Raw genomic sequence first — 27277 nt, forward strand, 5'->3', positions numbered from 1 at the left:
GCTGTTAAAAAAACGCAAGTAACGCTGTATTTATTCTTGTTGCAATGGATTTTCCTTTTGTATTGCTACAGTATGAGGTGTCACGCAGTACTTTGAAAGATAACCGAGTCTTTGTGTACACTGAACTACATTTAGTTTGCATTAGCTAATAAGGGAAAATGTCAGCCTCTGCTTGTATTTACCAAGCCAGAGTAAGCAGTATTACTCTAGATAGGGGGAGTAGCAGGAATGGGACTGCAGTACATACATTAAGTCATCCCTTTTAACAGATGTAATGTTTGAATTTATTCTGCAGTTTTCTTCCCTGGCTTTACTTTTTCTGCCAGTTGTCTTTAGTCCCCTGCGAAGGATACCGAGCAAAATACTGCTACTGCCCCCCACCCCCACCCCCGCTTATAACGTACCCGACTCACGGCCCAACTTTCCAGTGACTGATCGTCCTGTAACGATTTCAACTCCGTACCCTCCCGGAGAAGAACCAGCCGTTAAGAATAAAAATGGGTTCTTCAACGTGTTAGTATGGTTTCACATATGCATAGAAAATGCTGCTATAAAGATTTGGTTTTGAACGAACATTCAACCTCTTGTGTTGCTATGAAATATTGTTGCGTGAACGTCACCCGGCTGAGGATATTGGTGCAGTTATTAGTGAGCAAATATTCAGTACAATGTAAGAGTTCTTAAACAGACACTGAAGCGTATAGTGGAATGTCCCCCGGCCTCCCCCACATTCAATAGCCGGAGGGATTTTTGCAGTTTCTAGAACCCTTTTTTTTTCTCGTGTTCCGACCGGACCAATTTGGGGATTATTAAGTTCCTCTGGCCACAGTTCCTGTAACTCTTTCAGCTCCTACTTCCGCATAGTGGTGGTTAGATGGCTGTGTTATAATAACAAAAGGTCAGTTCCTATGGCCACTTGGCCAGTGTGAATGCAAATGGGGGGGGAAAAAAACTGTTTTGGGGGGAGAGTTGTTAGAAGTGGACTGTTCCTATAACTATGTTCCTGTAACTACTTGGTCAGAAAGAGGCTATTTTAGACTTGGTTCTCCTGCCCTTTGAGAACTGATGTCAATTGATGTCAAGTGCTTCATTGACAGCAGGTGACAAATTATGTTTTGTCATCGGTGCTGCCTCACCACTAACCTATATTTCTCTGAGAATTTTGGAGATAGTGTTAAGCTTTATCACTACGAAGATTCACGAATGGTTGTTAAAACACGGTTTTGAACAGAAACCATTTTCTCTGATACAGAAAGGGTGTTTCCATTTTATTTGGGTCTGTTGCATAGTAATCCTCATGGACTGGGACTCCTAAACATGACACTTTGTACCTTGAGTTTCCTACAATACACTGTTTGAGATGAGAATAAAATAAACTATTTGAGAACTTTTTCTGTGGTGGTTTGTTAAAATGCTTGTGTACATTTCAATTTTGTACTGCCAAAGATCAACACACTTCTTCACAATCTCACAGTACTTAAAGGTGCTGTAGGTAGGATTGTGAAGATCCAGGACTTAGCCAAAGAATTTGAACATCGACAACTTCTCAGTCCCTCCCCCGTTTCCGCTAAAGCCCAAAATGTTCTTCTAAAACCTCCCCCCAACAAGGGAGAATTAATGCGTGTGCATGAGCAGTGATTGACATGCAGTTAGACCCCCTGCCCTGGCCCTGATTAGTGCATCTGAACAGGGAGCTGTGGATATTTCCAAAATCTCACTCCAGGCTGTAGGTGGTGCCAGAGGAGCCAGATATTTTATAAATGACCTGCTTTATGTAGTTCTACTGGAACATAGGGTCAGTTTCAGCAAATATGACAAAGTTAGTTTTATACGTTATCTATTGCACCTTTAAGATTGAAATTAAACTCAAATCCCAGGAAAATATATTTAATCAAATGACACCGTGTATTCCAAAAACAAAATAATTGAATACAAAAATCTTTTTTTTAAAGTACAAAATCAAAAGCTACATTTTTAAGCAAGAATAAACAGAGCACAAAGTAATGTCAAAATTCAAGTGTCAGACTCAACCTGTTTCCAAAATATAACTGTAAACAAATTCATCGTCTCTTTTCTTTCATGTGAAAAGTTTTTTTTTTTTTTTTTTTTTTACAACTAAACGCAGCTCCTTTCACAGTCGACTGGTCATGAGGAGCAGGTGCCAGTTTCGGCTTCAGCCGTCTTCCTCCAGCCGTTTCTCAGTTACTTCCTCTCAGGCCTGCAGCTCGCGAGTCACCTGGCCCTCGCGGGGTTGATGTACTGCAGCGCGGTGTGGAAGAGTTTTCTCAGCAGCCGAGGGGCCTGCTCGCACACCCCCTTCACCAGGGTGAGCGTGAGGGCCATCATGACTCGCTCTTGAGGTAGATGCTCCAGACCAATGCCGTGCCTCATCGCCTTCCTCACCTCCTGGGTGAGGTGGTCTTTCCACTGCTGTAAAAAGCACAATTCAACAAAAAGGAATTATCGGTACGTGAAGGCAACACTTTGGTTATCGCGACTGGAAACGCCGCAGACTGTTAGGTCGTCTTACTTAAGTTGTAATCAGTAACAGCACAAGCACAAATGAGGTTTCTTATTACTAGGGTATTACTATGTCTTCGTCTGTAATCTTTTGACATTTTGATTCTGCACTGGTGTCAACAAACACCTTGGTGTAAACTGGATGCCAAGTGGTGTTCAATTCATTACTGCAGGAATCTATATTGTACACAGATTTCACTTCTCGTATTTTGCAGTGCTAATAATTGCTGTTGGTGATTGCACATTGGCCCAATCCCAAAGTCCGGAATCACAGACTCACGGACTTTGGTGCGCGTTCTCGCGAAATTCGTAAGGGCTTAGGGTTGTCCCAATGTGGAATTTCAAAGGGCGTGAGGGTTTGAGTACACACTTACCGAGCCCTTTCCGTGAGTCTGCATCGATGCAGACTTTACCAAAGGGAATTACCCACAGTTCAAAGCGTTGTGACGTTTACCGCGGAGACGATAGGGAAATCCGGAAATTACGGAAGGTAAACAACAGCACGCCCCACCACGCGGAACGGACCAACCTGTTGTCCAGCTTGTAAAACAAGAGTTTGGAATCAGGTAGCCGTCTCCTGGGCCTTGGCCGTGTGGAAAGCAACAAACTTAAAATGAAAATTCCCAAACCGGCAAGTGTCAGCAACATCTTTGTTATTAAACGTCGCCAAGGTAACGTGATCTCGTGAAGTGCTGTCCCGATCCCATTTCTACCTATCTGAGCCCATGTGGCCTCACACACTCACTCACTTAGTACCTGAGATCAATTAAGTCTGTGAGTCCTTAGTCCTTAGTCCTCAGGGCTCACTTTGGGATTGGGCCATTGATTCATCAAACAAATTAGGTTGTGATATTAACCCTTTGAGACCCACAATAGACCAATTTTTTGTCTTTTATAAAGGGGGGGTGCAGGGGATCCTTAGGGAGATAGCAGGTCAAAAATATATGCCATATAGAAGTGGTCTACATCTGAAAGCTGGAACCCTGAAGATTAATTTGAGATGCAGCTTAGCTCAGTGTGTCAGTGTGTTTTGGTTAGGCACCTATTTGAATTTTGAAAGCGTGTAAGTGCTTAGAACATTATGATGCAAGTATATGATGGCCATTCCCATGATCAATTACATTTCATAAGTTGTTACAGCAATTTTTAACTTGATACCATTTGTCACACAGATTTGGTCCAAAATGTAACCCTTTTCGACCACTTGAGAAGTGATCAATATTGTCCAAAATACCACATTAAGACACGAAGACCTTGAGGAACACCACAGAGGAATCCATGATTTGGTATCAGAAACTTTCATCATGTTTAGATATCTGTAAGAATTGCATTTGGGGAAACCCGTGAGTACCCCTAGAACCCATTTTCATTCAGATATTTGAGGTGAGAGGTCAAGGGACCCCTTTGAAAATGGCCATGGCAGTTAGTTTTTCCCTCGCCAAAAATGTAGCCTACCTTTAGCTCCCTTCATGATCAAGCTAGCATGTTATACCGATGGATGCCTTAGGTCGTCTAGTATTATGTGATACCTATCAAACATACACTACATTAAAAACGGAGCCTGCGCCTTAAAGACAGTTGTTTGAAAAAGTATGCTTAGAACGGTTTTGCTTCAGTTCCTTTGTTAAACCATTTGCTTCCAAACTGCTGTTTTAGTATTTCTGTCTTTCATGCGTTAATCATGAAAGCTGAGCAAAGAGCACAGGATGTATCCTGAGGGCATAATGTGGAGGAGATGGCAGGTCTGACCAGAGATAAGAAGCAAAGCTACTGATCGCACGAACCGAATAACTAATTGCTGTTGTGAACAACCTTCAGTCACTTTCTGTACTTATGCTGAAGTGCTGTGAACTGACTACTTACTTAAACAAACGTTTAATTGAACTCCAGTGATTTTGTCCATTCTTTGATAAATAATTATCCTAACAACAGTAAGGTCGGCCGAGATCACTGGCGGTCCCGCAGTCTCAGAGGGAAATTGTTTACTCAACCATTTAAAATGCTCATATTATGCTCATTTTCAGTATATCAGAATAGGTTTACATGGTTTAATGGTGTACAGACAGTGATCATAACAACATCAACATCCACTGTGTCCAGAGCAGACTCACGTCAGAGGGGGAGTTGGTTAGGTTCCTCCTCAGGTTCTGGGTAGCCTGAGCAACAACAACAACGTGTTCCAGCTGGTCTGCAATTTCTCTCAGCCCTTCTGCGATCTGCTGGAGGTTGGCTGCCTCTACACGGTTCCCTACGGGGGAAACAGGTTGCCCAAACATCAGTACACTTTAGTGAATATAAAGTTTGATTCTGGATGCAACAGTAAGGACAGGGGGGAGAAATATACCTATACGTTTCCATGAATAAAAATACAGCAATGAACCTTGATTTAAATCTATTTTAATATTATGGACTTCAATATCACACATTTGACCACTGTAGCACATATCATTTGATGATGCAGGTTTAAAAAGCATACAGTAATCAGTTGAGAGATGAATGTGGATGTAGGTTTGCATCCACTGAACCATGAAAAGGTTGGACAGCTTTCACTTTAACGCACAGGCTGTTTCGTTACTTTAATTGGAAACAACTTTGGCTGTAATAAAGTGATGTCACTACTAGGGGTGGGAATCCCCAGAGGCCTCACGATACGATATCATCACGATACTTGTGTCACGATACAATATTATTGCGATTTTAAAGATATTGCAATATTCTGCGATATATTGCAATTTATTACCTTTTTTCCAACTTCAAATTTTTCCCAATTTCAAATTATGTCCCCAAAAGAAAACTTTGTCAACATCTGTTTTATCTAAAAAGATAAATTTCTCAGTTTGTTCGTCTCACTTCAAATTTGTTGCTGCAAAATGAGATTGTCAAGCAGACAAACTGATCAACACATATATAATAATAGATCGATACTTGGCATCTGTGTATCGATACAGTATTGCCACGGAAAGTATTGCGATACTATGCTGTATCGATTTTTCCCCCCACCCCTAGTCACTACTTAAAACGGTTCACGGCATAACGCCAAGGGATCCGGCAAACGCAGCTATCTATGCTAACGTTCGCTCAAAACGCCATTCAAGTGACAGCCTTAATTGTGTTTGATTGCTAACTCGCAGCCAGCAGTGAACAAACTTGATTATGTAGGTCCATTTTTATTGCACTGGCATTACAGAAGTCTCCCGTTAGCAGGTTATTGTCGGCTACTTCAGCCTCTAATCTACAACTGACATCAGGGATCATGCTGTGAAAATGTGATGCCTTACACTAAATGATAAATTACTGCTATGTAATGTACCAATCTCATTATTCTGTGGCTAACAGCCAAACAGATCTGCGTGAAATCTGGTCATTGTGTCAAAGTGACGCATGCGCAACTCACACTAGTGACACCGGGGTAACTTTAACATGTCATGTTACTTCAACATGACATGGGTGACCGGTGTGTTACAGGTTTTTTTGGATTGCTTAAGCACTATTTTGAAAGCAGGGACCGTTTTTTCAGAAAACTACACACAACCAGCACAACCAAACACCCAGTCAGCAGAACACCTCAGACCCTTTGCAAAATGAAATACGCTTGCAAAAACCATATACTAATTAAAAAATATATATTTTGTTACCATATGAAACACACGTTCCATATGACTTCATTCAGTTTTAACCAGCTACACACTGCTGTTGTTAACCTCAAAACACTTTCAGCAATTCTACTTCTCAGTGATTTGCTAAACGAAGTACACAGAGAAATAGTGCAAATATGCAATAAGTTCACCAAACACTATACAAGACCAATGCTGCAGACTGAGGAAAATATGATGTATTTCTCTCCCTATACCCAAATCAGTCAACATGTCAACATGGAGAATCACAACAACAACATGTCTCAGTTGTCATGCTACAGTACTACAGTAGTGTCTATAACACTGTTAGCTCAGCAAACAATAGACATGAAAATACTGTATCCAGTACAGGTTACAATAACAGAAAAAAAAACATTATAATTATAAATATAAATATATATATATAAAAAGAAAGATCTGGAAAAAAATTAAAAATACTAGACTTACCTGCTGCATTTTATATAGTGCCTAAACCTGATTGGTGTGTCTACAGTTACAGTAAACAGTCATGTGTTTGCGCACATGATGGCTGTGATTCACAGGTTGACTCATAGCTAAAGTAATATGACAGTCAGTCGGAAGGAAGTGACAACATTATATACTTCTGTGTCTAATGTATACAAGTGTGTTTAGAGTTTTGAAAATCACTGTGTGTATTGTTTTGCAAAAAGTGTGAAGCTGACATTGGGCTTATAGTGGTGCACATCTGGGCCGATGTTTTGCTCCTTGAGTGTAAGGTTTTGATGATTGTGTAATACTTTTGATTTCAGTGTGTAAGCAAATGGCAAAAAACTGTAAGTTGCATGTTTGAGTTTGCCTGTCACCGCATACTGTTTTCACAAGGACATGTTTACATTAGTTTTATCCAGCAAAAAGGCTTACATTTTGCTATTAGGCACATCACCCACAAACAAGCCTTGGAGATAAACGTGAAACAGCGGATTTGTGCCTTTGCATACAAGGAATGGGACTCTGATTCTAGTACTAATACATCACTAATAACACCAATATATTATCTTTGTACTGATTGAGTTACTCACTAGGCCACTGCAGCTCCACTGAAGGCTGAATATCATCCAGAGCAGCTGTGAAGCGACTAGGTAGGTGGCCATCAGTTTCAAGGTCCTCGTCCCGATCGTCGATGTCCCGGGTAAGATTTAAATCCTTGCCCAGGGAGAGAAGCTCCTTCCCGTATTCTGAAGTTCTGCAGTCAGCTTGAAGGAAGGCCAACATGACCAGGGCGGCGGCGTTCTGCCCGCTGGTCAGATCCCCCCGGTTATCCATCGATAACGTCTTTCGGTCTTTTTTTTTTTTTAATTTAGACAAGAATAATGAAGATAACGTTAGCTAGCAATGTTCGCTAATGACACTCACTAAAGTGATAAAGAAAACAACTCGTTTAACGTTAACCCACTCAAAAAGTTACATGGAAGAGGAAAGTGAAGTAGCCTACTAGCTAGCTAGCAAGCTAGTATATACAACTAAACTAGCTAGACAACGTTACATTTGTCGTCTAACCATAGACAGTATATAGCTAAGTGTCTAACCATAGACAGTATATAGCTAAGCGTCTAACCATAGACAGTATATAGCTAGCTAGCGTCTAACGGGTAAGCTAGCTTGAAATATACCGTAAGCTTAAACTAACTTGAGTTATCTAACATTGGTTTAACATTAACTTTCGAGTATCTAAAAGTTAACTTTAAGCAAAAGTAAAACCGGAGACCATCGCTAAATAGGGTTCGACAGTACGGCTAATTCCACTCACATTCGTTTCTTATGCCGGGTAGCTTTTAACTTTCTACAACTAACTAGATTCGTACAACCGTCCTGCTGAGGTCGCTAGCTGCTAGTCCGTCTGACTGATTCTGTTATTGTCGCGGGGGTGGGCCGTTAAGTGACGCATGATGCCTTTAAGCACGGTCGGAAAATACGGGTTCAAAATTCTAAACTTTGTAATTTGTTTTCGTGAACTATATTTCATATACAGTCTATAGAAAATGAGAAAGTATTGTGTATATATTCTATAGAAATTACGCAATATTGTAAATGAGTTTTGGATACCTTCTATAGAAATTACAAAGTATTGCATTTTGAACAACGTAACCTACTTTTTACTTAGAATTTAATTAAATTTCTACAAATGTATTTTAACTTGAGTAAAATTTCTTTAAAGTTACTTTAACCCTGACAAAAAGCACATATTCAGTCCTGATGGTTGGGATTGCCTCTGCCGCCAGAATTATATTGAGACACTGGAAATCACCCATAAACCCAACAATGCAAAGAGGCAAAGAGCCTGGGACACTGGGGATTTGGGATTACTTTATGGTCCACCTGACCTAACTAGTAGCCTGATTATGGTAACCGGATTTTTATGCCATCTCTATTTCATTTACTGATATTTTGTTGGTTTTATTTAACTAATACTGCTGTACTTTCAGTCTGCTCAGCTTGTAAATTTTTCACACTCCTTGGGACCAGGATATCTTATGCTTTGGCTGAAATGTTATTTCACTATCTGACCTCTTCGTCTTATTTGTCCTGTGTTAAGCTGTACCATATGAGCTGTTTCATACTTGCAAATAAAAATTTAAATTACAAAAAATTGTACTTGAGTACAATATTACTTATTGTACTCTTGCCACCTCTGCCTGACTTATACATGCAGACACAAAGAAACAAATGCAGCCTCTTGTCCAAATACTTGTCCCCTTAACTATGGGGTCCAACCATAATTCCTGCATAGTCCATTCAACATAGCTTTTATTTAAAAAGGTATCCAAAACTCAATTACAATATTGTGTCATTTCTATATTCCATATACACAATACTTTCTAATTTCTATAGAATATATAGGAAATTCCCCTGTGGTGAGTCCACACAAACATGCCCACGCCACCCCTACTCACTGTTTCACATACATCGTCATACAGTTGGCTGGACTTCTAGATAAGAGCAACACAACACAACACAACACAGGAAAGTCCGACTGACTGACTGACTGACTGACTGACTGACTGACTGACTGACTGACTGACTGACTGACTGACTGACTGACTGACTGACTGACTGACTGACTGACTGACTGACTGACTGACTGACTGACACAAAATGGAACCAATAAAATGCTTCAAATGTTTATTTACAGTTTAAAAACAGTACAAAAACAGTACACTGTTCTGCAGTAGTTACAGCTCTCCTCTGCCAGAAAAATCACTTGAAAAGTGAGTCAGATAAGTCCTGCTGTCCACAGCTCTGCACCCCTCTGAAGACTCATAGGACTGTCCATCCAGTTATTTCAATCTGTTCCAACATAATCGCTGCTGGATAGGGAATACTGTCACACCGTCTTCTCCTAGACATGCTACATGTTTGCGTCAGACTGGTTGCAGAAGGACTCACATATAATCAGAACAAAGAACAACAGGCATGTGGGCTATCAGACTCCATACCCTAGGCAACCAAAGCTCATGGATCGCTCAGTCTTCCTACCAACTAGCCTCCTTCCTGCAGGGAGATTCAGCCCAAGTGGGAGCCTTTGCTTGGGTGACAAAGCTGCCTGTCGAGCCTCCTGGAGCTCTCTGAAGAAAATGGAAATAAGGGATTGTTTTTATTTTAACTAGAATCAGCATGCAAGTTCTTAAGAATGAATGAATGAATGAAGACTGGGGCCCTCTTACTTTTCAAGCATGGCTGTCCTGAACTTCTCTACATTGAGCTCTCTTCGTAGCTGAGCGGCCACCCTCCCGGTCCTCTCCACCCTCAAGACCGTGTGCTTGCAAAGCTCCCTGGCAGATGGCCGCTTAGTCAGGTCTGGATCCAGCATCAACTTACACAAAGAAAACACAAATAAAAAAAATAGGCGTTTCCAACAAGCTATGCTAGTGACAAACAAGAGCAAATGGTATTCATACAGGTAGTAGTTCAATAAGAGTAGAAAGAGCAGAAATAAAGAGTACCTGAACTAGGCCTCTGAAGGGAGGTGACAGCTCCTTTGGCAGTTTGGGGAGCTGCCCCTCTCTAAGGCTGTGCCACTCATCTCCATTTTGAGGCAGTGGAGGAGCGCCGGCTGCCAGCAGAATCGTGAGGCCCAGAGCAAAGATGTCTGCCTTGGGCAGGTGGCTGTAATCCTGGGGAGCAGGGACTGCTGACATGAACACTTAAAAAACAATGCAAATACAGCTGGACCTCTGAAGGTCTTCTTTTTCAGTTTCTTTAAAAAGGTGCCCTGCCACACGTATTTCATGACTTTGTGGTAATGTCTGAAGTTCTACCATGGACTAACATTTTTTGTGGAAAAAATGCCTTGGTTACCTTGTTTCAAGCCATTCTAGCGTGGTATAGAAAGCCTACGGGAAGACTCAGCTCGATTTCTGTCAGTTCTCATTAATATTCAACAAGCTAAGCTGTTTGAATCTGATTGGTTAACAGCTAGCCAATGAGAGCCTGGCTGTCAGAATCCTTTACCCAGCCCAACTGGGCGAGCTAATGAATAATGAGCTCAGGCAATATGACGTCAGACCGACCAGTTTTTGGAATTGGCCTGATTTCTCGGCTTATTTCTTTTCAGTGTCTAGAGCTGACAGAGGAGGTAACTTCATTTTCACATTCACAACATAACACAAACATATATGGACCTAACATATTTCAAAAAATGCAAGTAAAATCTGTTTTGTATGTCAAGGCACCTTTAAACCTACAGTGAAGTGCAACTGACTCTGACCCCAAGCCTACTTTTTTTTGACAGTAATTGTTCTGCAAAAGGTTTACCTCATGCAGGACCTCACTGGCCAGAAAGCGGCTGTCCCCTTCCTCAACTTGAGGACTGTTGGTTGAGGTCACATGACCCAGATCCCCTGCAGAAAACAAGAATCAGATTTGACGGCAAACAAAAATTTCAGGTAGAATGTCCAACATAAAAAAAAAAAAAGGTCCCATATTGTAAAAAGTGAGATTATAAAAGTATATTAAGCTGCTATATAAATGCAGTAAAAGAACGCTCTTTCCACAGAGAAGTGCACACAGCCCAGATTCAAAAACTGTGCTTTTTTTAAAAACGAGTCGTCAGGACTTCCTTAAGGTTGTGATGTCACAACTAATATACAAATATATTAGTAACATGTTCTAGAGGAAACCCAAAATACAAGTAGAACCTGAAAATGAACATATGTCCCCTTTAAATATGAATACCAATTTTGTAAATGACTCCTGCTGATGTGCTTCGGTCATCTTCCTCCTCGCTCTCCCCTTCACCTGCTGCACTTGTGCTGGGACGCTGGCAAATGAATATATTACCTACAAAGAATTAAAAAGAAGGCAGGTTTTTTTTTTTGGCACAAGAGCCTTTAGGTTTAGACTGAACAAGAAATGCAAACTGAGAACTGCCAAATGAGACTCACTTGGTTTGATGTCCAGGTGTACGAGGCCTGAGCTGTGGATGTATTTTAGCCCCATAGACACTTGTAAGAGCAAATCTTTCAACTCTGCCTCTGAAAACAGCTCACCCTGCACCTCCTTCTTCACAATCACGTCACCGAGACTTCCACCTGGCACCCACACAATGACGTTATCAAAAACCATAGAATTCAATCTAGTTCACCTAAAAAGACACTTGGAATTTCATTTCATTCAAGTCTTCCTAAAACTTGTTTTTTGGTTGTAAGGGAAAACCTACCATCACAGTATTCATTCTGAATGATCATGTGATCATCCTCTGCCCATGCGGAATAATAGCGTACAACATGTGGGTGGTGCCCAAGAACAGCATGCGCATACACTTCTTTTAGGGCCAGCTGCCTGAGAGGATGTATAAAAAAAATAAATAAAAAAAAGTTACATTTCCCTTAACGTTTTAATTTGGTTTCTGACTTGATCAAAAACGTAGCCATCTCTGGCACAGAGCTGCTGACTCACTCGTTGGCAGAGCCTGCCAGGGGTCGGCGAGAGCGTTTTATGGCGTACAAGCAACCATCCAGCCTCTTCACACACTTATAAACTGCACCAAACTCGCCCACGCCAATGCACTCCAGCTCCAGGAACTCACTCTCATAGCGGGACAGCATGAAGGCTTGGACAGCTCGCCTCTGCCAGATAAACAGATGGAGGGCCTTGTGGTAAAACCAAAGACATTTCATAACAACACACGTCACTTACAGCCAGGAGAACCGGGTTTTTTTCTTTGATGCTTCACCAAATATGGTAGCGCTTCCACAATGAAAAGGTTTTGTGGAGACGGGATCTTCCCTTTTTCTTTTTTCTTTTTTGAGATTTCTTAGAGAAATCCCGGAAGTAGGACTGGCAGCATGTTATTATGGACAAAAGAAGTGAGGAGGCAGATGGCGATGACGAAGCCTAATGATGAAATCATATCAGAAGCATCTGAGAGGGAGGGTTACATCCACCAGAAAGGCCTGGATAAAAATAGTTGTACCTTTGGTGGGAGAAAGGCTTCATCATCCTCCTCAGATGACGTGAGGCTGTGTTTCAACCTGGAAGATGGAAAAGAGCCTTTAGACCTTTAAGACTGCTTTAGTAAGGGATAAAAAAATAAATAAAAATCAGGCCTGTGTGTAAGGGTGCCAAAAATACAAAGACGTAGAATTCAAACTATTTTATGGTGTGGGGAATCTACCAGCAAATTAAGACATTCGCCGAGGTTGGCTGTTAAAACAGCTCTAATTTGGAAACCTAAACCACAATACAAGTGGACTAAGTTCCCGATGCTGTGAGAGGTGCAAGTTTCCACACATGATCTTCAAAATAAATCCCCATCTGGGAGTAATGACAGGTACATACTAGGGCTGCACAATTTGGCTATCCAAATCGCAAGGGGGGGTAAAATGCAGAGACAGATCGGCCTACAAATCGTATCCTATAAACAAAATCTTTTTTTTAACCATTTAAATATTTTTCAATGAAACTGAGAATACAAAAATTATCATTACCTCCAATATCGGGAATCATATCACAATATCAGTCAAAAATAATTGCAATTAGATATTTTCCTCATATCGTGCAGCCCGAGCACATACTGGGGTTTACAATTCATACCCTTACAGATCTACAATACAGCGTAAAGCCGTAGTACCTGCGGCCATAATCATCCTCATCATCACTCCTGCAATGGTTCTTCCACTGCTGCTCGCTGTTCCTGCGGACTGTGTCAGGGGTGAAGGGATTCACATTGACACAAGGTGCCTGGGTGAGGTTAGGAGCAGCTGAGGAGAAACGCAGGGTCCTCTGAAGGCAACTTATCTTACTGCTGGAGCAAGGCTGGGACGACTTCGATAGTAGGCTCTACAGGAAAAAGAAATAAAATAATAAAAAAAAGGACAGAAATGCAAGTCATTCCACTGAAGTTAAACTGGTAAAACATGTGAGACCACAGGGGCACACTAAGGCTACGTTCACACTGCAAGTCTTGATGCTTAATTCGGATTTTATACTCCGATTCAATTTTTTGTTTGGCTATTCACATCATCTTTTAAAACGTGGCCTATATCAGATTCCAGTGTGAACGGTTTGCGGTTTCGTACTGACCCGCATGCGCAAAAGAACAATAACGATGACATCAGTTAGGGAGGTTATGGAGGAAGTAAGCATTTTCGCTTTTATTTGAAAATGTTTGTGTAATGGCAGCCGTAACATTAATGAGCAGGTGCTGAGGAGAAGAATGAAGAGAAAGAGAGCCAAATTGGCTTCTTTAAATTTAGCTTTACTTCCTTTGACGCTGCAGCCACGTTCTCCTGTGTCCCTGTTCTTCCATTTCGTTTCCTATTTTTTCAAAAACAGAGCAGTTACGGAGTGATCCTTCTAGTTTGGATTGAATTAAAGTATCTCCCCCTACACCAATTAGGTCTAACACCTCACTCTCTCGCTCCATTGACTTTCTCCATTTTGTAGGCCTAGTCAAGTTTTTAATTTTACCGTCTGTGTCTAGGGCTAACTCCCGCTGGCGCAGAATTGTAACAAATGTAGATGGACATAAAAGTTGCATCAAATCCTCCTTGGTTGTTCACACTGCGGCTGCAATGGGGGAAAAAAAAAATATCAGACCTGGGTCTAATTCAGGACGACATGGATGCGGCCTAAATCTGATTTAAAAAAAGAAAAATTTACAACAAAAATAATTTAAAAATCAGATCTGGGCAAGATTTGAGAGTTCACACTACTTCTGAAGAAGTCTGACCTGGTCACTTGACCCCCCAAAAAATAATTAAAATCAGATTTGGGCCACTTCTGCCTGCAGTGTGAATGTGGCCTAAGGGGACAACCAATCTGAATTAGTCCCCACCTTAGGTGTGCTGGGAGAGTCACAGAGCCTCAGTTTCCTCCAGGAGGCGTAAGGTATGGGGCTGGTGCACTGTAAAGGGGATGATAAGGTGTTGTTTCTACTGCGGTGGCGTTGCACCCTGGGCGTCCTGCACACAGAGCTGGGACTGTGGATCCTGGGACTCCGGATGCTGGAGGTGCAGTCATCAGAGCTGTTGTCACTGCTGCCCCCCTCCTCTCCGCAGCTAGAGAAGTCCAGCTGCTGGCTGATCTCGTCAAACAACGTCGCCATGCCTGGGACCTGAGTTTAGGGGCAAAGGTTTCCCTTAAAATGCTTAAAATCCCACATTTGACTGCCCTTAGAAAGCAAAAATACTTAAAAAGGTTTCAAATTTGGGATTGATGTTATGCATAAAGTTATCAGGCCTGCATTTAAGTCTCTTTAGGAAGAGGAGGAAACCAAACATGTCAACCTCTACACCAGTAGGCCTACATATATGATATAGGGTCACAATATCACTTTTGACTTCCACTACCACAACATAAGTCCCATAAATGCTGTGATGTAATTTCCAGACTCACCTGAAAGCTCAACAGGTGCTTCACAAAGTGGTCAATAACATACACATCGCGATGCACGTTTGAGTAATAGTGTGTGTGTGTGTGTGTGTGCGTTTATCACGTATACTCACTAACACGTCGCATCCCGCACCACCACCACCACGCTTGAATTTCGCGCCCTGTATGTAAATTACTTCCTGATTAAATAAACTATGCCGCCGACGCACCTGACTCTAAAGTGGCTGTTAAATGCGTAAGCAACTTTGAACGGCGTTACCATAAAAACTATGAAAATCGAAAAAAAAGAAAAAGAAAAGGTGTAGGCCTATGGATGCATAGGCATATGTATAATGTTGTCAAGAAAACAAATTCAAATTTAAAGTAATTAAAATAGCATGAAGGAATGCGTATAGACTTGAGTACTAACGGACACACTATAGCTGAATGTCCTTGCGACTGTTGTAACCCTTGTGTTGACTTCGGGTAGGGTGACCAGACGTCCCGAAAAATTCGCGACAGTCCCGAAATCCAATTAAGCAGTTGTCCCGAATCCCGAATCCTGGCCTAATTGTCCCGACAATTAGAGCAAAGTTTCAAGAGCAGATAGTCAGAGTTAACATTAAAAACTGTTCATGGTGATTTTTAATTGAGTCGTCCCGCAGCTGCAGCTCCCGTCAGCACCTGAGTTCATGATTTTAATGATTTTTTATTTGTATTTTCGGGTTTACAAGAAAAGACAGTTGAGTTTCTGAATACAAATAATAAATAATTTTGGTGCGGCGTTTTGAAATTCATGTTAAGTGCAGGCAGTCACCAGAAGGAGTGATTGGATTGGATGTTGCTGAAGTTAAAGAGCAGACATGACAGTCATTTAAATTCCTGAATAAAAATAATTAATAATTCCAATCAAGAATTTGACCCATTCTCATCTGGTCACCCTAGGTCACATATTGACCCTGTTTTATATCAGAAAATATGTGACGTAGAAATAAGTGGTGAAAATGTGTAGAAGAAAAATTTAACAATTTAAAACAAACTGCGAAATAAAGGCGTCAAAAAACGTCGAAAAAGGGTTTCAAGGTTGACGGGAAGACAACACAAGGGTTAAGACTATTATGGGCAAAATGAATAGCCCATAATCAAAATTAGGTCACTGTATGAAATAGTAATATAGACACGTGGGCGGAAGTCAGCGACGTCATCAAAACAGTTAGACTAGGCGGAGGAAGAAGCAGCAGCAGCCCGTCAGTGGATGTGACACGCTTACAGATCCGTAGAAAACAAGCCCGCAGGCAGCAGGGAACCAGGGAACCATGATCCGGCTCCAGCAGAGCGTTTAGTGTGCTCGATTCAACCGGACAGCGGACTTTTTTGCGTTATTTCTCCCTTCCCCGAGTCCTTGGAGGCAGCAGCACCACCATGGTGAAGCAGTCGGACCGAGCCCCGCTGCTGGACTGGGAGGAGATCCCACCACCGTATCCGAACCAAGCGGCCCCGCCGCCGCCACCGCCACCGCCGCCGCCGCCTCCGCCGCCGAGGGAGGAGGACGCAGCGGCGGAGAAAAGTTGGCAGCCAGCTGGGCGGCGTACCGCGGCTGGTACTGGGTGGAGCACCGACAGTAGCACCGCGGCCACCACCATCACCTGCAGCCCGACGACGAAGAGTGTAACAGCTGTTGTTGTTGCCAGCAGGAACGGAAGCCCGGGCCGTCCGCGGACAGAGCTCTCCGGGCACAGGTGGGATCGGCCGGAGCCTCTCATCGGTACGGACCGTAATGTTCCCTTCCCCGGCCTCTCGGCGAGGGACCAGTGGGAGGAAAAAGACCAGATCGTGGCTGTGTTTGTGGTTACCTTTGATACAAGATCAGGTAAGCAATCTTGTAGCGAGATCATCTGATCGTTTTATCTCTCGTGTTTAAAGTGGACGGCTACATTCCCTGAACTTATTACCCGTGTTGTTGTTATCTTGAAATGTCTGATGTGCTTTTACTGAGTCATGTGGGTGACAGGGTTGTCAAACATGTCAAATGTCAAGACCCTACTAAAATCTTCTAAATTCACAATCAACCCACAGTGTTGAAATCAACTTTGGTGGGGCAACACTTCCAAAACAAATGAACTTCCTGATTTTGCAAGCTGACAAAAAGCTCATGCAAGAATTGAGTTACCAAAGTCCAAGCTGGTATAAAAGAAAACGCCATTAGAAGAGAAAACAAGACTGTGATTTCACTGCTTCGGCTTCATATGGAAAGGGGTTAAGTCGTACACACCAAGGTAGTGTAAACATAATACAGTAGCTGAGTCAGTGCTTTCTGACTGTCCCTGACCTCTGGCTACTACATGACTGGAATACAGGATTAGAGGAAGTGGCCAGGATGAAAGTAGACAGAATGGGAAGTAACTTCTTTTTTTTAACTCATTTTTCTCATTCAACCAGTTTTAATGTCAAAACTTCCCTTTTCAAATCAGTTTTTATTTCCCAAAGAGTGTATGTTTAACAAAACGTACCTCTTTTGAAGGTTTTGTGACAACTGTGACAATCGGTGGTGTCACTTCTCCAACGCCTGTCATTTAATTGCACAAGTAATGTTAGTGTACCTTGTGATAGTAGGAAAAGCTCAGGCGTTACTAATATCATTAATGATGGCTCCGTTCTATTCAATCTAAAAAATCTAAAATATAAGACATGTTTTCAATTATTTCACACTTTTTTGTTAAGTACATAATTCCATATGTGTTCATTCATAGTTTTGATGCCTTCAGTGAGAATCTACAATGTAACAAATGCTATTGTTTGTACAGAGATTCTATTTTTTAATTTTCCTGAAGTAACTTGATTGTGTGTGTGTGTGTGTGTGTGTGTGTGTGTGTGTGTGTGTGTGTGTGTGTGTGTGTGTGTGTGTGTGTGTGTGTGTGTGTGTGTGTGTGTGTGTGTGTGTGTGTCACAGGGAATATGGTAGAGTGGTGCCTGCCTCACGACATCAACCTAGACGGAGTTGAATTCAAGTCAATTGCCAGCGGTTCCCATCGGATCGCCAACGACTTTATGTACGCATTCTCCCCACCCAATCAGCAAGCATGAAATCCAGTATGTAGAGCACGTGTCAAACTCAAATGTGTCAAATCCAGCCCCTCGCACATTTTTTTCCGGCCCACATATTAATTTAGGTTCATAAATCATTTTGGCCCAACTAGTTTTTGTTGCTTTATCTGAACTTTTTGTCACTTTTGCCAACGCATTTGGCGCTTTTTTCAGCATTTTTGCCACTTTTTTCAGATATTTTTGTCGCATTTTTTGGACGTTTTTTCCCCAATATTTTTGTGTCACTTTTTTCTTTGATGGCTAAGTTACATTTTTGGGGGTTTTATGTCGACCAAGCTGTAAGTGAGAAGACTATATGATACATGCAATAATACAGATGTTTGACCTTGTTCAATTAAATAAAAGCATGTCAATAAAATGTACATGTCTGGCCCTTGATGTAATTCTTTTTTTTCCAGTGTGTGCCTGTGTTTCCCTCTGTGTTTACTCCTGATCTTTGTTTTGCCTTTGGCTAGATATTTCCGTAAAGGCTGTTACTTTGGGCTGGCTTGTTTCGCTAACCTGCCTGTGGAGAGTGAACTGGAGCGAGGAGCCAGGATGAAGTCTGTGGGAATTCTGTCTCCCTCCTACACTCTGCTTTACCGCTACATGCACTTCTTGGAGAACCAAGTCAGGTGAGACATGCTGTGTGTCGTGTAGTATTTTTCTTTCGTCTTTTTTTTTCTTCTTCCTTATTTTGTCACCTTTGCAGAACCCTATTTCATTTCTGATCACCTTATTCATTTCTCCCCCCCCAATTTTTTTTTACATGTTTCTCCTTATGCCACCCTCCTGTCCTTGCTTCTTTGTTAAAATGTTTCTCATCTATTAAACATAAACCTAGAGTCCCGGGTTACAGCTTTTCGTCACAAGAGCCCATTTACATGCAGTTTTCGGATGAAGTCTGAGCACGGAAGTGGAAGTCTTGACAACCTCTCTTCTCTTCAGTAACTCTGCTCTTCTGCCTCAGTCCTCTCACGAAAGCTTGTCTCCCTATTGACTTTGTATAAATAGATGACACAGCCGCAGTTTCGGCTTACAAACACAAATGGCTCAGTTTACCGCCAAATACAAGTGGATGTGAATTGTGTGGGAATATACTCGGTTTATATGTGGTCACTGTGGCTTTTTTTATTTTTATTTTTTTTTACAGTCACTCTACAGATGCAAGCATATGCCTCAAATTGTGTTAGAAATAGATTAAGCATGAGTACTGAACGGTTGTGGTTATATTACATAGAGCAGTGGCATTTATGTGGCCCTAAAATGAGGCTTACAAATACAAATCAGGTCAGGTTACTGGCAAATACAAATGGATGTGAATTCATCTGTGTGGTAATCTAGCCTACGTGGTTTATGTGTGGTTACTGTGGCTTGTTTTACAGTCCCTCTAGAGTAGCAAGCAGATGCCTCAAATTGTGTTTGAAATACTGTATGTTAAGCATGAGTACTTAATGAATGGATGTGGTTATATGACATAGAGCAGTGGCGTTTATGTAATGCGCATGGCCTCAAATTATCCCACAATGCAATTTAAGAACAAGTGACTGTTACTGACCAAGCACACATCGGTAATCTTGCATTATGGATGACCTAAATAATGTCTGATACTGAATACACAATGCTTCTACGTAGACTTCCATTTACAGCGTGTAACAAATAGTGATTGAGTTAATACTTTCAGATGCAGGCTGCAGAGCTTTAGTAATGGTCTTTAAACCTTTCGGATGACACTACATGAGCCAGCGATGGAGTACTCGAGTCCTTGCTATTCTCTGGACTCGACTTGGACTTGCGCACTGATGATGTGGACTCGAGTATTTATGAAATCGGACTCAAGCTTTCATGAAGTAGCACTCGGAAGTTGGATGAGGTTTCTGACTACTTGCAGTATGCGTAAAAGGCAGTAGTGGCGTTTTCGAGTCCGGCTCGAGTCGCTGTTCTCTGGTCTTGTGACTCGATTCTGACTCTTCTTTGGTGACTCGACTACAACGCTGGCATGAGCTGTGAGCTTTCGTGGTCGTACGTTGACAGATAATTAACATGCAAATGTGATTTGTTTAAATACACTCAAGCAAGCGTAATCTGCCTAATTATAGAAATCTGGAAAGGCTTGGATGACTCATACCTGACATTCTTCTACTTTCTCTCCTCTCCCTCCTCTCTTCCTCCTGCCACTGCCTCGTAGACACCAGTTAAAGTGTCCGGGCCAGTACTCTCCCCTGGAGGCCTTCTATGAGGATAAGAAGGCCATCCTCCCCCCGACAGGAAATGGCCTGGTCACTGCTTGCCCAACCTGGAGTGTGACCACCATCAACCGCTGCATGCACCCAGAAATGAAGGTGTGAAAGCAGCAGAACACACTTATGTTGGTTGGTGATAGCAGATTTGCTCTACAGCACAAAACAACAACAACAACAACAACAACCTATTTATCACTTTTGTTCTCGCTGCAGATCACCCACCCAGCTGGCTGCATGTCCCAGTTCATCCAGTTTTTCGGGGAGCACATAATGGTGCTGTGGAAGTTTGCGTTGCTGAGGAAACGGATCCTCATCTTCTCCCCTCCGCCTGTAGGTGTGGTCTGCTACAGGGGTGAGAAGCTCAAACACACATGCTCACACACACTTGCACGGTTTTTCTTAAAGTGCTCATATTATGCTTTTTGGATTTTCCCCTTTCCTTTATTGTGTCGTATATCTTTTTTGTGCACGTTATAGGTTTACAAAGTGAAAAAGCCCAAAGTCCCCCCCAAAAGAGACTTACCATCTCCAACAGAAAACACTATTCACAAACTGCTCCAAACAGCTCTATTGTAGTCCAGCCTTGACTTCAGAGACAAACGTGGTCACTTTGTAACACACGTTATAATGCTCGCCTAGCTGCTAGCATGGCACGCCCTCATTCTCTGCTTCTGACTGGCTAGTAGTCCTTACCTAGCTACTGTGCATGTGCGACTCCCAACAAAGATGGAACAGAAGTGTGATGTCTCACTCTGTAGCTAAAACAGAGAGCTCAACACACGGGATGAAAAGAGGAGCTGCAGCAATGTGCAGCACAACAAAAATATGGTGTTTTTGAAAATTAAACCACATAAACCTATTCTGGTACAACCTCTAAATACAATTATGAACCTGAAAATGAGCATAATATGAGCACTTTAAACACAAACAGGTCAGGATGTAATGAATGTACTAATGTTGCAAACTAAGTGTTGTTTCTTTTTATTTTCTATTCCCACGGATATGTTTTAATTCCCTATGCTCTTGTGCTTCCCTCAGTGTATTGCTGTTGCTGCCTGGCCAATGTCTCTTTACCTGGAATCGGTGTCTCTGTGCCTGAATTACGGCCCTTTTTCTACATCAACATAGCCGACATCGCTGCCCTGGAAAAAGAGTTGTCATTCGTGGCCTGTGAGTGAAACTTTTTGTCTGTTATCTATGGAAACGATTCCTTATACAGTATATGAGCATGTTTTTAATCATTTTAAAGGCACCACAGAGAAGATTTTTGAGGAGAAAAAGGAGCTGTACGACGTCTACATTGATAACCAGAATGTGAAAACGCACAGAAGCCATTTGCAGCCGCTGCTCCGACTGAATGCAGCGGATAAGGAGAAGTACAGGAAACTGAGTGAACAGAGGTACACGCTGTAAAAATACTTTACATTTTATCAGAATTTTCAAATGTGATACATGCATTCATATTTGAGTTATCAAAAAAAAAGGCTGCATAATTACCATGAACACTCCTAGATACTGGCCAGCAAGGAGCACAATAAGAGGCATAAAGATCCTATTAGCCAGATATCATGATGATGATGACATTTTTTTTTCAGGCAAATGTTGCTGTACTCTCAGGAGGTGGATGGAGACTGCACGTCAAATGAAGAGGATCTTTTCATTCTGTGAGTCCTTGACAAGTGTATTCATAGCTGCTTGTGGACTTGAGTCCTATTCACAGGCAGTAGGTTTAAGGAGAGTAGTACTATTATGTTGATTATGTGATGCGGAGGACTAGAGCATGACGCACTTGTCTTTAACCCTGTCCTAGGTTCTTCATGGAGCTAAATAACCGCATCTTCCAGACCCTGTCAGATGTAGCAGGGAGCACTGACCCCACCCTCACCACCGAACACGTGAGGGCCATGGGGCTGGATCCCCAGGGTGATCGCTCCTTCTTGGTCGACCTGCTGGAGGTTTACGGTATTGACGTCACGCTGGTCGTAGACAACCTCTGCTGCCCCTGAGCCCCCTGAAAACCCCGGAACGCCACTGGATATTTGTGCCTTCAAGGCCCACACACACACACACACATACACACACACCAAGACACCAAAGACACTGCCTCCACCCTGGGACCTCCATCTGTCGCCCAATGTCCCCACCTGGGTGTCTGTTTTCCCTCTGCGCGCGTCTCTCATCTGACCTGTGGAGACTTGTTTCCAAACAGTGCGGATGATGAGGACACTTAACGTTTGGTGCACTGGTCCGCAGTGGCTGTTAAACACCCGCCTAGCCGACAGCACTGCTTGGCAGCTGCGTGGTCTTATAGCCACCCACATCGTATGTCCCTCACTTATGTTTTTTTATTTTTTTTTGTCAGAAATAAGCGTTTGCTTGTGTGCCGTTGTTTGACTTTGATTCTGGCTTTAAGCGGCCAGGGCTGAAGCACAGGATAAAAATACTGAAGTCTTGGTCAAGTACGGTCATCACAGCAGGATTAATGGTCGTTCTCCACTGCACCCATCACAGTGAAGACGTCATTGAAGCATTCACAATCCTGCAGCTTTGGTGTGCACGTATGTACGGTTTGTCTGACGAAAAGAAAATATATATATATACATTTTATATATATATATATATATATATATATATATATATATATTTATATTTTTTTTTTAATATATATATATATTTATAAAATATATATATATATATATATATATACACACACACATACACAGTACAGGCCAAAAGTTTGGACACACCTCGTTCAATGAGTTTCCTTTTTATTTTCATGACTATTTACATTGTAGATTCTCACTGAAGGCATCAAAACTATGAATCAACACATATGGAATTATGTACATAACAAAAAAGTGTGAAATAACTGAAAACATGTCTTATATTTTAGATTCTTCAAAGTAGCCACCCTTTGCTTTTTTATTAATAAGGGAAAAAATTCCACTAATGAACCCTGACAAAGCACACCTGTGAAGGTAAAACCATTTCAGGTGACTACCTCATGAAGCTCATTGAGAGAACACCAAGGGTTTGCAGAGTTATCAAAAAAAACAAAGGGTGGCTACTTTGAGGAATCTAAAATATTATATTATTATATAATATAAAGACATTTTGAGTTATTTCACACTTTTTTGTTAAGTACATAATTCCATATGTGTTCATTTATAGTTTTGATGCCTTCAGTGAGAATCTACAATGTAAATAGTCATGAAAATAAAGAAACACATTGAATGAGAAGGTGTGTCCAAACCTTTGGCCTGTACTGTATATATATATTTATAATAATAATAATAATAATAATAATAATAATAATAATAATAATAATAATAATAATATGTGGGGGGAGGTTTTAATGCTGGAAATGAATTTGTGCTTCAAATAGGTTTTATAGACGATTCTAGCCATCATAATGTGCAACAATTCCATCCTGCTGTATTAACATACTCGGATGATTATGTTTAGTAAATACATTAAAATGCTTTTTACTTAATTTGCCTTTCAAAAAGGAAGCAGTGGGAGTCTGTGCTAGTTCAAATCAGCCTTCTTCATGTAAATGTGTTGTCCAGTTTTTTACTATTTTCTTTCACAACTGAAAGTGAGAGGTGAGGATCTGTGTTAATGAGTGTGATATCCTCTTTTTTTTTTATAATGGGGGATGCTTAAATATTATTACGCTGACTCACAGAATTAGAGGGGGAAAGCTGTTGAACACTCTGTTCTCCTTTTTACGCACCTTCAACACGAGGTAGATGTAATATAATGTGTCTCTGTGTTTGATCACAGTCAAAGTGCTAGTGGTGGGGGTGTTCTGGGAACTTTCTGTTTTGTTACATGTTTTACCTTAAGCTGAGGTTTCTTGAATTGTAAATGAATGTGACTTTATGACACTAACCTATTATGAATGCTGCACCATGTCCACCACGGGACTATTTCCTGATCCACAAAGCGATCATGCTTAACTGTACCTTTTTTATGCTGTGTGTATGACTTACAGTCTGAAGTGTGTGTGTGTGTGTGTGTGTGTGTGTGTGTGTGTGTGTGTGTGTGTGTGTGTGTGTGTGTGTGTGTGTGTGTGTGTGTGTGTGTGTGTGTGTGTGTGTGTGTGTGTGTGTGTGTGTGTGTGTGTGTGTGTGTGTGTTTTCATTGTTCTTTTTTTTTTTTTTTTTTACTCGAACCACAGGCTGATTCCTTAACAAAAGCCAATATTTGTTGTGCGATCGTGTTGACTGAAGAGTCCTTGATGGAGCCATTTGTAGTTTACTTGTTTCAGAGGGATCCTCTTTGCTTGTCTGTGTCCCTGACAAAGATGTCTTTGTGCTTCTGGAGATTTGGGTTCCTCAGTCCTTTCATCACAGTCCCAATGAGTTAATCCAGCTCCTGGTGTGGGCCAACTGTGTCTTTTGAATTATCCTGGCAGACTGGTTTATTGAATCCATCACGCTGCCAATTTGTTGAGGCCGATTCGTATACATTTGGAATAGTGGTTCTCAGCCTTCCCATGGGCCCCCCTGATGCAAGCTAAAACGCTAAGTCATTTCTTTTACACATTACACAAGTCTACAAATATTCATATTTATTTCATGATCTTTGGGGGCTAATCCCCACGTTGAGAACTGCTGATAGTCTGTCCTTTGGCTTGACCCCCCCCCCCCCAATATGTTTTCTGGGTTCATTAAAAATAAAATACAGTCAGTGCACCAAGTATTGTATCTGAAAGAGAAGGGCACTTAAGCTTTGTTGTTGAAATGGGGCCTTAAGCAAATGTGATTTTCTCAAACTTACTACAGCAAAGTGTCCGACTCATCACTGTACGTACGTCAACAGTATTTGCTGACAGGTTGTCCTACGCACTTTTGTATGACCTTACTGTCTCCAGGGAAACCTGTTGCCTCTGACTGGTCTATTTCATGTCGGTAGACGTACGCTCTTGCCTCTGACGGTGTTTGCTTTACAGGTGTATGTTAAATGTAAAAGGGAATGTACACAACTCGCACCAATGTATAAAATGCCTTCTTTGTGGAGTCGTTCACAGATGTGTACCAGCATTAACTAAACGAGTCCTTTGTACAGCGTGTCACTCTACTGAATGTCATGGGCGGCAAAAGTATTGCACGCGTGCAGCAACACATCCAAGTAGTGTAACTGTTTCCTTCTTGATTGTAATGTAAATCAAGAGTATTCACAGAATAACAAATATGTCTTCACCTTTACTAATGTCAAACACTGTAAAAGATGTCAGTAATGTACACACAAACTCAATAGCATGAGCAACTGTTCATTTCACTGTACTGCCATTGTAAAACAATAAAACATTGACGCAGTTTAGGTGTTACCTAATCCTCTGCTTCTAACCTTGCATAACTAGTTTCCTCTATTCCCTTCCTAATCCTACTCTACCTACACCTCTCTTTCTTGGCTGAACCAGGATCACTGCTTTCATCGCTTTCCACGACACAACTTTCAAGATCATCGGGACAAGACGGTTACTTTTACTATTACTGGAGCTTTAACATTTGGCTGAGGTGGAGACAATTGTAACTTCTTTATAGAATGGTAGTGGTGCTCATTTAACCACTGCCATTCCCCTACAAGAGTTTTTCTCCACCACAGCAAATGAAACGAGAGCCTCCCTTTGTGTTTTCCTGAACAGCCAAATATTATAAGAGGCGTTGAAGCCGTTTGTTTAATCCTGCAGATTTGCTGTCTACACCATCTGTCGTATCAGACCCAGCCTCACCAAGGAGTCTGCCAAACTCCTGGGCTCCATCTCCTGAGCCTTATTTGATAGCTCCTTGACTCCTCGGTCCGCGGCTGAACCGGAAGTTGTTCTGTCCCTCTTCGGTCTCAATGCTCTTATTTCTGCCCCGAGGAGCGAGCACCGAGGAGGGATCACAGAGGAGCTATAGGCGAGGATACACTAGAGCAGCCTTCCCGGAAGCCTTGCCACTGAAGGAGTTGCTAACTCCGCCCATACGGCTGACAAATTCATGCGACGCTTCAGAGGAAAGGACGTCTCATCCCATCCATTGCCTCTCTCCTCCCATGATTTCCTCACCTCTCCTCGGTGGGAGGGACTAAGACGCAGGAGGAAGGGAGGCAAGTGGAGGACTCGGGGCAATTTTAAGGTCTATGAAATGCAGCCCTGGTCCAAGATCTTGGGCATTTGCAACACATTCAGAATGCTGCAGCATCCCTATTTTATCTACAGCAGGGGTCTTCAACGTGTTTTAAGCCAAGGACCCCTTAACTGAAATAGAGACGGATCAGGGACCCCCTACTACATATATTGTATAAAATGAAGTTGCATATTAATCTGGTCCTACAATAACTTTCAGGGTAGCCTAAAACATTTATAGATACCTTTTTTTTTTTTTGTTTTTTGCATAGAATACTAAGCTATTCAAATAGCCTTAAAATTGTTGGCATGATTTTATTAATCATGTTTTAATGTAGAACAGTCAATCCTTTGGGATGAACTGTATCTGTGGATGGCTACCTTAGTGACTACATTATTGGCCAGTAAGCCTATCATCAGTGGGGATTTATATTTGCTAATAATATGTTGGAATCATGTTAAGCCTTTTTAATTTTTGAAAAAAACTTTCAAAAATTAACCATAATTTGGAGGCCCCCCTGCAGTGACTCTGAGGACCCCCTAGGGGTCCCGGACCCCCTGTTGAAGATGCCTGAGCTACAGTAAATACCTCCATCCCAGCCATACTCTACTGAGCCCCAGTGGCTACTCAGCCAGCTCAAAGCACGGATGTGAAAAGGAAATCACTTACGCAGCAACACCACTAACATAACATTTTCCAATCCTATACTTCAGACTGGTTTTTGTGCATGGCTACTTTTGATTTCTTGTCATTTCCATCTCTGTCCATGACCTTTACTTTGCACCCTCACCACCAGCCCTCCAACAAACATCTGTACTCCTTATCTAAACCAAAATAATAATAA

At 41.8% G+C, this 27277-nt stretch overlaps 3 protein-coding genes across 9 annotated transcripts; 1 reads left to right on the plus strand and 2 right to left on the minus strand.

The window, feature by feature from the left end:
- Window positions 1-1873: 1873 nt before the first annotated feature.
- On the minus strand, window positions 1874-8037 carry bida (BH3 interacting domain death agonist). Its single transcript, XM_039810014.1, has 4 exons — window positions 7924-8037; window positions 7196-7456; window positions 4632-4768; window positions 1874-2430 (listed from the first exon to the last, which is right to left on the minus strand). The coding sequence occupies exons 2-4, from the start codon at window positions 7437-7439 to the stop codon at window positions 2233-2235; spliced, it is 579 nt and encodes a 192-aa protein (XP_039665948.1). The 5' UTR covers window positions 7440-7456; window positions 7924-8037; the 3' UTR covers window positions 1874-2232.
- Window positions 8038-9281: 1244 nt separating this feature from the next.
- wee2 (WEE2 oocyte meiosis inhibiting kinase) lies at window positions 9282-15253 on the minus strand. Of its 7 annotated transcripts, none has more exons than XM_039810028.1 (12): window positions 15122-15253; window positions 14452-14730; window positions 13246-13454; window positions 12589-12646; window positions 12072-12241; window positions 11833-11954; window positions 11558-11704; window positions 11349-11453; window positions 10929-11014; window positions 10118-10288; window positions 9839-9987; window positions 9282-9739 (listed from the first exon to the last, which is right to left on the minus strand). In XM_039810028.1, exons 2-12 carry the CDS (start codon window positions 14719-14721, stop codon window positions 9598-9600), a joined length of 1629 nt encoding a protein of 542 aa, XP_039665962.1. In that variant the 5' UTR covers window positions 14722-14730; window positions 15122-15253; the 3' UTR covers window positions 9282-9597. The 7 variants fall into 7 exon arrangements, with proteins under 7 accessions (XP_039665962.1, XP_039665961.1, XP_039665960.1 ...); XM_039810027.1 differs by having other exon boundaries at window positions 9839-9984; window positions 14452-14735; window positions 15122-15246; XM_039810026.1 differs by having other exon boundaries at window positions 14452-14735; window positions 15122-15245.
- A 935-nt stretch (window positions 15254-16188) lies between these two features.
- Window positions 16189-22905, plus strand: dennd11 (DENN domain containing 11). Its single transcript, XM_039810041.1, has 9 exons — window positions 16189-16857; window positions 17938-18037; window positions 18548-18706; window positions 20260-20413; window positions 20528-20666; window positions 21353-21484; window positions 21564-21714; window positions 21910-21978; window positions 22125-22905. Exons 1-9 carry the CDS (start codon window positions 16410-16412, stop codon window positions 22318-22320), a joined length of 1548 nt encoding a protein of 515 aa, XP_039665975.1. The 5' UTR covers window positions 16189-16409; the 3' UTR covers window positions 22321-22905.
- The last annotated feature ends 4372 nt before the right edge of the window (window positions 22906-27277 follow it).

Source organism: Perca fluviatilis, chromosome 8 (genome assembly GCF_010015445.1).
Source record: "Perca fluviatilis chromosome 8, GENO_Pfluv_1.0, whole genome shotgun sequence".
In the NCBI taxonomy this organism is placed as follows: domain Eukaryota; kingdom Metazoa; phylum Chordata; class Actinopteri; order Perciformes; family Percidae; genus Perca; species Perca fluviatilis.

Excerpts from the sequence above, each read along its gene's own strand:
- bida (XM_039810014.1), bottom strand. The coding sequence starts at position 7,439 with ATGGATAACCGGGGGGATCTGACCAGCGGGCAGAACGCCGCCGCCCTG. Across the intron at positions 4,769-7,195 it reads AGTGGAGCTGCAGTGGCCTA|GGAACCGTGTAGAGGCAGCC; the intron begins GTGAGTAACTCA and ends TTTCCCCCGTAG. Across the intron at positions 2,431-4,631 it reads TAACCAACTCCCCCTCTGAC|CAGTGGAAAGACCACCTCAC; the intron begins GTGAGTCTGCTC and ends TGCTTTTTACAG.
- wee2 (XM_039810026.1), bottom strand. Across the intron at positions 12,242-12,588 it reads AAGCCTTTCTCCCACCAAAG|AGGCGAGCTGTCCAAGCCTT; the intron begins GTACAACTATTT and ends TTTATCTGGCAG. Across the intron at positions 11,454-11,557 it reads ACACCTGGACATCAAACCAA|GTAATATATTCATTTGCCAG; the intron begins GTGAGTCTCATT and ends AATTCTTTGTAG.
- dennd11 (XM_039810041.1), top strand. The coding sequence starts at position 16,410 with ATGGTGAAGCAGTCGGACCGAGCCCCGCTGCTGGACTGGGAGGAGATC. Across the intron at positions 20,414-20,527 it reads GCATGCACCCAGAAATGAAG|ATCACCCACCCAGCTGGCTG; the intron begins GTGTGAAAGCAG and ends TTCTCGCTGCAG. Across the intron at positions 20,667-21,352 it reads AGGTGTGGTCTGCTACAGGG|TGTATTGCTGTTGCTGCCTG; the intron begins GTGAGAAGCTCA and ends TGCTTCCCTCAG.